The sequence below is a fragment of the Dreissena polymorpha genome, chromosome 1 (genome assembly GCF_020536995.1).
Source record: "Dreissena polymorpha isolate Duluth1 chromosome 1, UMN_Dpol_1.0, whole genome shotgun sequence".
In the NCBI taxonomy this organism is placed as follows: domain Eukaryota; kingdom Metazoa; phylum Mollusca; class Bivalvia; order Myida; family Dreissenidae; genus Dreissena; species Dreissena polymorpha.
In genome coordinates, this window is record NC_068355.1 from 1,971,921 (window position 1) to 1,983,856 (window position 11,936).

The 11,936-nt window shown below is 33.9% G+C and overlaps 1 protein-coding gene across 15 annotated transcripts in view; it reads left to right on the forward strand.

The window, feature by feature from the left end:
* LOC127868294 (integumentary mucin C.1-like) overlaps window positions 1–11,661 on the forward strand; it is a 56,601-nt gene extending 44,940 nt beyond the window's left edge. For 4 of the 15 annotated variants that reach the window (XM_052410028.1, XM_052410012.1, XM_052409932.1 and 1 more), the window contains 9 exons: window positions 398–654; window positions 786–963; window positions 1,364–1,450; window positions 3,386–3,472; window positions 4,003–4,259; window positions 4,391–4,568; window positions 8,560–8,646; window positions 10,024–10,110; window positions 10,498–11,661. In XM_052410028.1, the coding sequence (XP_052265988.1) occupies window positions 398–654; window positions 786–963; window positions 1,364–1,450; window positions 3,386–3,472; window positions 4,003–4,259; window positions 4,391–4,568; window positions 8,560–8,646; window positions 10,024–10,110; window positions 10,498–10,781 (1,502 nt within the window). In that variant the 3' untranslated portion in view covers window positions 10,782–11,661. Of the gene's footprint in view, window positions 1–397; window positions 655–785; window positions 964–1,363; window positions 1,451–3,385; window positions 3,473–4,002; window positions 4,260–4,390; window positions 4,569–4,968; window positions 5,056–6,977; window positions 7,065–7,981; window positions 8,160–8,559; window positions 8,647–10,023; window positions 10,111–10,497 lie in introns of all 15 variants that reach the window. The other 11 variants (XM_052409954.1, XM_052409944.1, XM_052409940.1 and 8 more) reach the window with 11 other exon arrangements.
* The last annotated feature ends 275 nt before the right edge of the window (window positions 11,662–11,936 follow it).

Here is an 11,936-nt window from a genome sequence, read left to right on the forward strand (position 1 = left end):
GAAGTTCTAATGTCTCTAAATGAATCTCTTAGTATGATCGTTTTTAGTTTTTCCGTTAAGCTTGTCCAATGTGTGTCATGTATTATATGATTTAAATTGATAACAAAACTGAGAAGTTAATATCCTTCTCTCGAGCATGACTTTTGCAATTGTAATATACGTTGTATTTAACACTCGCTGTGATAAGGTATCGGTGGGGGTATCAAGTTCACTATCAGTTTTTTTAATATATACAACATGTTTCATGCTTTGCAAGTTACGCGTCATAAATGGTTGTTTTTGATATATACGATGAATATATTAAGTTTTCTTGCGATTACTTAGTCTTAAATTATAGACATGGACTAAATATCCATCTGCACGCTTTTAAACATACATTTACGATTGAAATTGATAGAAAATTGCGTGATGGGCGGACCAGAACAAGACGTTGCACCAAGTTTCACAACCATTGACGTAAACGGCAAAACCGTTGAAGGGTTCGATCCGTTTAACCGGGCCGGGGGAATTACACAACTTACACCTGATCAAACAGACATGGCTGTAGTCAAGATTAACATTATACCAATAGAATTGAACGAGTTACATATTAAACCATATGACGCAGTTGTATCCGTCAACATTACATACGACGATAACACGATTCAAACTGAGGTATGTACATACTTTTACAATAACCTATATATTGATATTAAATGGACATCTTTTTACAAGCGCAAATCACAGTAAATGTAGATCATGGTACTGTTTAAAACTTATCTCTCTTTGTCATACAATTGTATCAGACGCAACCGGAAATGAAACAGGACACTGCTGTTGTGAGCCATCCAAGGAATGGCAAGAAGGTAGTAACTATTACGGTCACAATAAAGAAGTCTCCAGACGCCAACGTAATCAGATTGGGTCCGATCACCGCTCTGTTATGCGGCGAGCAATTAACAACAGCAAGCACCACAACGCCCTGTAAGTTTTAACGTATAGGCGTATACATTATCATCAAAGTGAATACTCCATTATCAATTCATACATAAATAACAAGTTGTTATACTATTTAATAAACAACATTTGTAAAATTATTTAAGGATTGATTTCATGTTTAATATTTAAGAACGCTGTTTGTATTCTTAAATATGAATCTTAATGCACTTTGTACTTTGTAAAACAGATTATATATTGGTGTAAAATAGTTTGTTTGCAAGTTTAATGTATGTACTGGATGTCATGTTGAACATGTTATTGAAAAGTTTGATTTTACATTACATATCTATTCGCTGATAACAGTATTTGTTGACGCGATTAACAGCATGCTGCGACGTCCATGATATAAATAGTTATATCGTTCTTTAAAACCATATTGTTTTAGCTGTACACACAACTTCAGCTGTTATGACAACACAACCATTATTTTCCTCGACAGCAACTACACCATCGCCATCAACTACAAAGCCAGGTAAATAATATTTAAAGTCGTTTTGATGTTGTGATGTTGATACAACCTTTCTTCTTTAACAAATAAATGTTGGGGAATGTTGGGATTTTTTTTGTATAAGTATTTTTTAAATAATATACATTCTATAATTGGTCCCGATTACAAGTTCGCGTCGAAATTCCCGTGTATACATTTTTCGTTTATATTAAATATCTATTCAAGCCTTAAAATAAAAAATGCTAGAATAAATCTAATGTATCTACATTAAAGTCATTGAATAGTTATGTATTCATATATCAACTTTGTAGATTCTGAATGGCTAAACTACCATTAAAGTATTTGAGAGTGAATACTTCTGTAGAAGTATTTGTTAAGCAATAGTGGTATCAGTTACACATGAGTAATACTTATTTATAAAATAAACAGCCAGTTTGCATGGGTTTAAGTCATTGCTTCTATCTATTTATATGCGGATTGCTTAGTACAAATAAAGAAGTGCAGTTCTTTGATATACCATTTAAAGTAAAATCACCTAATGAATCTATTACATTAGAAGACCCTGGCGTAAATGGTTGTTTAGGGCCTGTAACAACCGTAGTTGCTATGATAAAATACAACTCAAAAAGAAGCAGGTGTTCATTTAAATACGACGAGTTCGATCTTACATCATACGTATCACAAAATGTTAAAGCAACAGTTAGTTGAATAGAAGGTATATCAGTATAATGGAAACAGATGACAAGTAAATAAGACACCATAGCCTAAATCAAATTATTGACTTTAAAAAAAACGCAAACAATGTTTCGTTTATACGAGCGTAAACATAAGTTTATATACATCTATACACGTTTGACTGTCGGTTTGTTTTATATTATAACGCAATAATATTTAAAATGCAATATATTACTTATAGAAATCCCGATAATTGGATTGAATCTACGAACATGTGTAATTTATTCCTAAGGACAATCGTTTTTAATCTGTTTCTCCATTGGAATGGTCGAAAATGTATGCATGATACTGAAGCTTCATTTTTAACCAGGTTTTCCGAAGGAAAAAACTGGTAATTAGATTGGCGAATGCGGGCGGGCTGGCTGGCTGGCTGGCTGGCGGGCTGGCTGGCGGGCTGGCGGGCGGGCGGGCGGGCGGAACAAGCTTGTCCGGGCCATAACTATGTCGTTCATTGTCAGATTTTAAAATCATTTGGCACATTTGTTCACCATCATTGGACGGTTTGTCGCGCGAAATAATTACGTCGATATCTCCAAGGTCAAGGTCACACTTTGAGTTCAAAGGTCAAAAATGGCCATAAATGAGCTTGTCCTGGCCATAACTATGTCATTCATTGTGAGATTTTAAAATCATTTGGCACATTTGTTCACCATCATGGGACGGTGTGTCGCACGAAAGAATCACGTCAATATCTCCAATGTCAAGGTCGCCACGACTAAAAATAGATTTTTTTTAAAAACAAACTTACAAAGGGGGTTTATTTTGTTTGTTCATTTCAAAAGTTCAGTTTGAGTTTTCTCCCTTTATCAGATTTTTTTTTCACAATGAAAACCTGGTTTTGTGACAATTTTGTCCCTTGTTTGTTTTAAATTATGGACATGTATTATTAGTCAAACATCAAAGAAAAACATCATCACCCAATATCTCAATGTTAATTTTAGCCTGTGCCCATGTTAAACGTGATATTAATTGTGTAACACAATTATCTGATTAAATATATGCAATTAATTAAACGATCAATAGAGAAACGAGATGTATAAAGAGAACACGTTCCATGGCAGTAAGGCGAACGGTGTAAAGGACAACTTTTTTAGTTTAGCACGCCTTGTGTTTTAACCTAAAATTAATAAAGGTCGAAACATGCATAATCGATCTATAAACGGGCGTTTTGACGAAAAGATGGCACACTTCTGAAATATATATTTGAAATAATACATCTTGTAGCTGGAACCACGACTGGCACGCAACAAACAACCGGTCCGTCTGTGACGACGGCAACACCGCCCACGACTACATCTGTTACACCATCTGGTAAGTTTGCATACATAATTTAGAGCTTAATTCGCATCATTCTTTCAGTTCGCTACATACGCTCTTGAATATTCTTTATATTACGCTGACTTGATAAAATTGGGATTATGTGTCCGACCGAGTGTAAATTGAAGTTCTAATGTCTCTAAATGAATCTCTTAGTATGATCGTTTTTAGTTTTTCCGTTAAGCTTGTCCAATGTGTGTCATGTATTATATGATTTAAATTGATAACAAAACTGAGAAGTTAATATCCTTCTCTCGAGCATGACTTTTGCAATTGTAATATACGTTGTATTTAACACTCGATGTGATAAGGTATCGGTGGGGGTATCAAGTTCACTATCAGTTTTTTTTTAAATATATACAACATGTTTCATGCTTTGCAAGTTACGCGTCATAAATGGTTGTTTTTGATATATGCGATGAATATATTAAGTTTTCTTGCGATTACTTAGTCTTAAATTATAGACATGGACTAAATATCCATCTGCACGCTTTTAAACATACATTTACGATTGAAATTGATAGAAAATTGCGTGATGGGCGGACCAGAACAAGACGTTGCACCAAGTTTCACAACCATTGACGTAAACGGCAAAACCGTTAAAGGGTTCGATCCGTTTAACCGGGCCGGGGGAATTACACAACTTACACCTGATCAAACAGACATGGCTGTAGTCAAGATTAACATTATACCAATAGAATTGAACGAGTTACATATTAAACCATATGACGCAGTTGTATCCGTCAACATTACATACGACGATAACACGATTCAAACTGAGGTATGTACATACTTTTACAATAACCTATATATTGATATTAAATGGACATCTTTTTACAAGCGCAAATCACAGTAAATGTAGATCATGGCACTGTTTAAAACTTATCTCTCTTTGTCATACAATTGTATCAGACGCAACCGGAAATGAAACAGGACACTGCTGTTGTGAGCCATCCAAGGAATGGCAAGAAGGTAGTTACTATTACGGTCACAATAAAGAAGTCTCCAGACGCCAACGTAATCAGATTGGGTCCGATCACCGCTCTGTTATGCGGCGAGCAATTAACAACAGCAAGCACCACAACGCCCTGTAAGTTTTAACGTATAGGCGTATACATTATCATCAAAGTGAATGCTCCATTATCAATTCATACATAAATACCAAGTTTTTATACTATTTAATAAACAACATTTGTAAAATTATTTAAGGATTGATTTCATGTTTAATATTTAAGAACGCTGTTTGTATTCTTAAATATGAATCTTAATGCACTTTGTACTTTGTAAAACAGATTATATATTGGTGTAAAATAGTTTGTTTGCAAGTTTAATGTATGTACTTGATGTCATGTTGAACATGTTATTGAAAAGTTTGATTTTACATTACATATCTATTCGCTGATAACAGTATTTGTTGACGCGATTCACAGCATGCTGCGACGTCCATGACATAAATAGTTATATCGTTCTTTAAAATCATATTGTTTTAGCTGTACACACAACTTCAGCTGTTATGACAACACAACCATTAGTTTCCTCGACAGCAACTACACCATCGCCATCAACTACAAAGCCAGGTAAATAATATTTAAAGTCGTTTTGATGTTGTGATGTTGATACAACCTTTCTTCTTTAACAAATAAATGTTGGGGAATGTTGGGATTTTTTTTTGTATAAGTATTTTTTAAATAATATACATTCTATAATTGGTCCCGATTACAAGTTCGCGTCGAAATTCCCGTGTATACATTTTTCGTTTATATTAAATATCTATTCAAGCCTTAAAATAAAAAATGCTAGAATAAATCTAATGTATCTACATTAAAGTCATTGAATAGTTATGTATTCATATATCAACTTTGTAGATTCTGAATGGCTAAACTACCATTAAAGTATTTGAGAGTGAATACTTCTGTAGAAGTATTTGTTAAGCAATAGTGGTATCAGTTACACATGAGTAATACTTATTTATAAAATAAACAGCCAGTTTGCATGGGTTTAAAGTCATTGCTTCTATCTATTTATATGCGGATTGCTTAGTACAAATAAAGAAGTGCAGTTCTTTGATATACCATTTAAAGTAAAATCACCTAATGAATCTATTACATTAGAAGACCCTGGCGTAAATGGTTGTTTAGGGCCTGTAACAACCGTAGTTGCTATGATAAAATACAACTCAAAAAGAAGCAGGTGTTCATTTAAATACGACGAGTTCGATCTTACATCATACGTATCACAAAATGTTAAAGCAACAGTTAGTTGAATAGAAGGTATATCAGTATAATGGAAACAGATGACAAGTAAATAAGACACCTTAGCCTAAATCAAATTATTGACTTTAAAAAAAAACGCAAACAATGTTTCGTTTATACGAGCGTAAACATAAGTTTATATACATCTATACACGTTTGACTGTCGGTTTGTTTTATATTATAACGCAATAATATTTAAAATGCAATATATTACTTATAGAAATCCCGATAATTGGATTGAATCTACGAACATGTGTAATTTATTCCTAAGGACAATCGTTTTTAATCTGTTTCTCCATTGGAATGGTCGAAAATGTATGCATGATACTGAAGCTTCATTTTTAACCAGGTTTTCCGAAGGAAAAAACTGGTTATTAGATTGGCGAATGCGGGCGGGCTGGCTGGCTGGCTGGCTGGCGGGCTGGCTGGCGGGCGGGCGGAACAAGCTTGTCCGGGCCATAACTATGTCGTTCATTGTCAGATTTTAAAATCATTTGGCACATTTGTTCACCATCATTGGACGGTTTGTCGCGCGAAATAATTACGTCGATATCTCCAAGGTCAAGGTCACACTTTGAGTTCAAAGGTCAAAAATGGCCATAAATGAGCTTGTCCTGGCCATAACTATGTCATTCATTGTGAGATTTTAAAATCATTTGGCACATTTGTTCACCATCATGGGACGGTGTGTCGCACGAAAGAATCACGTCAATATCTCCAATGTCAAGGTCGCCACGACTAAAAATAGATTTTTTTTAAAAACAAACTTACAAAGGGGGTTTATTTTGTTTGTTCATTTCAAAAGTTCAGTTTGAGTTTTCTCCCTTTATCAGATTTTTTTTTCACAATGAAAACCTGGTTTTGTGACAATTTTGTCCCTTGTTTGTTTTAAATTATGGACATGTATTATTAGTCAAACATCAAAGAAAAACATCATCACCCAATATCTCAATGTTAATTTTAGCCTGTGCCCATGTTAAACGTGATATTAATTGTGTAACACAATTATCTGATAAAATATATGCAATTAATTAAACGATCAATAGAGAAACGAGATGTATAAAGAGAACACGTTCCACGGCAGTAAGGCGAACGGTGTAAAGAACAACTTTTTTAGTTTAGCACGCCTTGTGTTATAACCTAAAATTAATAAAGGTCGAAACATGCATAATCGATCTATAAACGGGCGTTTTGACGAAAAGATGGCACACTTCTGAAATATATATTTGAAATAATACATCTTGTAGCTGGAACCACGACTGGCACGCAACAAACAACCGGTCCGTCTGTGACGACGGCAACACCGCCCACGACTACATCTGTTACACCATCTGGTAAGTTTGCATACATAATTTAGAGCTTAATTCGCATCATTCTTTCAGTTCGCTACATACGCTCTTGAATATTCTTTATATTACGCTGACTTGATAAAATTGGGATTATGTGTCCGACCGAGTGTAAATTGAAGTTCTAATGTCTCTAAATGAATCTCTTAGTATGATCGTTTTTAGTTTTTCCGTTAAGCTTGTCCAATGTGTGTCATGTATTATATGATTTAAATTGATAACAAAACTGAGAAGTTAATATCCTTCTCTCGAGCATGACTTTTGCAATTGTAATATACGTTGTATTTAACACTCGATGTGATAAGGTATCGGTGGGGGTATCAAGTTCACTATCAGTTTTTTTTTAATATATACAACATGTTTCATGCTTTGCAAGTTACGCGTCATGAATGGTTGTTTTTGATATATGCGATGAATATATTAAGTTTTCTTGCGATTACTTAGTCTTAAATTATAGACATGGACTAAATATCCATCTGCACGCTTTTAAACATACATTTACGATTGAAATTGATAGAAAATTGCGTGATGGGCGGACCAGAACAAGACGTTGCACCAAGTTTCACAACCATTGACGTAAACGGCAAAACCGTTAAAGGGTTCGATCCGTTTAACCGGGCCGGGGGAATTACACAACTTACACCTGATCAAACAGACATGGCTGTAGTCAAGATTAACATTATACCAATAGAATTGAACGAGTTACATATTAAACCATATGACGCAGTTGTATCCGTCAACATTACATACGACGATAACACGGTTCAAACTGAGGTATGTACATACTTTTACAATAACCTATATATTGATATTAAATGGACATCTTTTTACAAGCGCAAATCACAGTAAATGTAGATCATGGTACTGTTTAAAACTTATCTCTCTTTGTCATACAATTGTATCAGACGCAACCGGAAATGAAACAGGACACTGCTGTTGTGAGCCATCCAAGGAATGGCAAGAAGGTAGTTACTATTACGGTCACAATAAAGAAGTCTCCAGACGCCAACGTAATCAGATTGGGTCCGATCACCGCTCTGTTATGCGGCGAGCAATTAACAACAGCAAGCACCACAACGCCCTGTAAGTTTTAACGTATAGGCGTATACATTATCATCAAAGTGAATGCTCCATTATCAATTCATACATAAATAACAAGTTGTTATACTATTTAATAAACAACATTTGTAAAATTATTTAAGAATTGATTTCATGTTTAATATTTAAGAACGCTGTTTGTATTCTTAAATATGAATCTTAATGCACTTTGTACTTTGTAAAACAGATTATATATTGGTGTAAAATAGTTTGTTTGCAAGTTTAATGTATGTACTTGATGTCATGTTGAACATGTTATTGAAAAGTTTGATTTAACATTACATATCTATTCGCTGATAACAGTATTTGTTGACGCGATTCACAGCATGCTGCGACGTCCATGACATAAATAGTTATATCGTTCTTTAAAATCATATTGTTTTAGCTGTACACACAACTTCAGCTGTTATGACAACACAACCATTAGTTTCCTCGACAGCAACTACACCATCGCCATCAACTACAAAGCCAGGTAAATAATATTTAAAGTCGTTTTGATGTTGTGATGTTGATACAACCTTTCTTCTTTAACAAATAAATGTTGGGGAATGTTGGGATTTTTTTTGTATAAGTATTTTTTAAATAATATACATTTTATAATTGGTCCCGATTACAAGTTCGCGTCGAAATTCCCGTGTATACATTTTTCGTTTATATTAAATATCTATTCAAGCCTTAAAATAAAAAATGCTAGAATAAATCTAATGTATCTACATTACAGTCATTGAATAGTTATGTATTCATATATCAACTTTGTAGATTCTGAATGGCTAAACTACCATTAAAGTATTTGAGAGTGAATACTTCTGTAGAAGTATTTGTTAAGCAATAGTGGTATCAGTTACACATGAGTAATACTTATTTATAAAATAAACAGCCAGTGTGCATTGGTTTAAAGTCATTGCTTCTATCTATTTATATGCGGATTGCTTAGTACAAATAAAGAAGTGCAGTTCTTTGAAATACCATTTAAAGTAAAATCACCCAATTAATCTATTACATTAGAAGACCCTGGCGTAAATGGTTGTTTAGGGCCTGTATCAACCGTAGTTGCTATGATAACTACAACTCAAAAAGAAGCAGGTGTTCATTTAAATACGACGAGTTCGATCTTACATCATACGTATCACAAAATGTTAAAGCAACAGTAAGTTGAATAGTAGGTATATCAGTATAATGGAAACAGATGACAAGTAAATAAGATACCATAGCCTAAATCAAATTATTGACTTAAAAAAAACGCAAACAATGTTTCGTTTATACGAGCGTAAACATAAGTTCATATACATCTATACACGTTTGACTGTCGGTTTGTTTTATATTATACCGCAATAATATTTAAAATGCAATATATTACTTATAGAACTCTCGATAATTGGATTGAATCTACGAACATGTGAAATTTATACCTAAGGACAATCGTTTTTAAGCTGTTTCTCCATTGGAATGGTCGAAATTGTATGCATGATACTGAAGCTTCATTTTTTGTTTTAAATTATGGACATGTATTATTAGTCAAACATCAAAGAAAAACATCATCACCCAAAATCTCAATGTTAATTTTAGCCTGTGCCCATGTTAAACGTGATATTAATTGTATAACACAATTATCTGATAAAATATATGCAATTAATTAAACGATCAATAGAGAAACGAGATGTATTAAGAGAACACGTTCCACGGCAGTAAGGCGAACGGCGTATAGGACAACTTTTTTCGTTTAGCACGCCTTGTGTTTTAACCTAAAATTAATAAAGGTCGAAACATGCATAATCGATCTATAAACGGGCGTTTTGACGAGAAGGTGGCACACATCTGTAATATACATTTGAAATAATACATCTTGTAGCTGAAACCACGACTGGCACGCAACAAACTACCGGTCCGTCTGTGACGACGGCAACACCGCCCACGACTACATCTGTTACACCATCTGGTAAGTTTGTATACATAATTTGGAGCTTAATTTGCATCATTCTTTCAGTTCGCTACATACGCTCTTGAATATTCTTTATATTACGCTGACTTGATAAAATTGGGATTATGTGTCCGACCGAGTGTAAATTGAAGTTCTAATGTCTCTAAATGAATCGCTTAGTATGATCGTTTTTAGTTTTTCCGTTAAGCTTGTCCAATGTGTGTCATGTATTATATGATTTAAATTGATAACAAAAACTGAGAAGTTAATATCCTCCTCTCGAGCATGACTTTTGCAATTGTAATATACGTTATATTTAAAACTCGCTGTGATAAGGTATCAGTGGGGGTATTAAGTTCAAGATCAGTTTTTTAAATATATTCAAAATGTTTTATACTTTGCAAGTTGTTAGAGCTGCTGATGATACCAGAACTGATGAAGCTGCATGGCTTGAAACAGCAATAAGAGCTGTTGAAGCTGCTGATGATGCCAGAGCTGCTGAAGCTGCATGGCTTGCCATAGCAAAGAGAGCTTTTAAAGCTGCTGATGATGCTAGAGCTGCTGAAGCTGCATGGCATGCCATAGGAGAGAGAGCTGTTAAAGCTGCAGATGAAGCCAGAGCTGCTGGAGGTAAGAGAGCTTCCTTAGAAGAAAAGGCTGTTCAAGCTGCTGATGATACCAAAATTTAATGATGCTGAGAGAGCTGCCATACTACAGAGAGCTGATAAAGCTGCTGATGATAATACAGATGCTGAAACTGCTGATTAGGCCAAGGTTGCTGAAGCTGTGCTCAAAGAAAAACTTAAACAGCAACAAGAAGCTTTTGAAGTGTAGAAAACTAAAACTTTATATAAATAGTCTTGTTCAATTTCATTAAAAAAATGTATCAAATTTATCTTATAATTGGTGTATAAATGAATATTTAATATTTTTCGAGATTGTTGTTCTAAGAACTTGTATCAGTCAAATTGATAGTCTGAAGTAGTATTGCACAAGAGGAACAACACTCATCAAGATGCTAATATATAACAAGCAATTAGACTAACACATGTTCAACGAACACCATAGCAAAGTTATTCCATTTATTATATTCTGTTTTATGTATATAACTCCTTTAATACCAGAACTAATCTCTAAAAACTGTATATCAAGTATATGTTTTTGCTTAATTACCAGCTACTTAGTATGATATGAAAAAACATAACAAAGAAGCAACTATGGTTTCTCGCATTTTTGTAGCAGTAAGCCGATAGTTATATAACAACACTTAATATAATTGGTTTCTTCTTCATTTACTTTTTCAAGCTTACTTATTGGAACAACTTATTAAACAATATTTCTTGTTTCTCTTCTACTTGAAAGTATTTTATGTTTGAAGAATAATAAAAGTCATCAAAGTGATGAAAAGACTAAAATCAACTAAAAATATATATACCATTGATTTCCATGGCTTATATGTAAATTTTATAATCAGGAATTTCACATATACGCAATACAACAAAAGGTAGTCCTTTTATGCACTTTTAAATGTTGCTGCATTTTATTGTGAAATAAAATAATTTTTCTATATTTTGATTTAGCATTGCCCCAAATTGTCTACACACAAAAAAGCACTTATCTTTTACAAACTTTGCTTGACAGTCAAACAACGTCAACTTGAACAAGTGCTGTGCCAAGACACAGAGCTTGACTACTCTTTCGCTTTGATAGTATAGTGTACATTTCTGTTCTTCACTTGATAAAGTGACCACAAAGACATATTATAAGTTTAATATTCTTGTAGTTTTAAGGCTGTTGGCAAAGGCGGCGCCATCAGAAAGTGGAAAATCAGAAACACATATCAG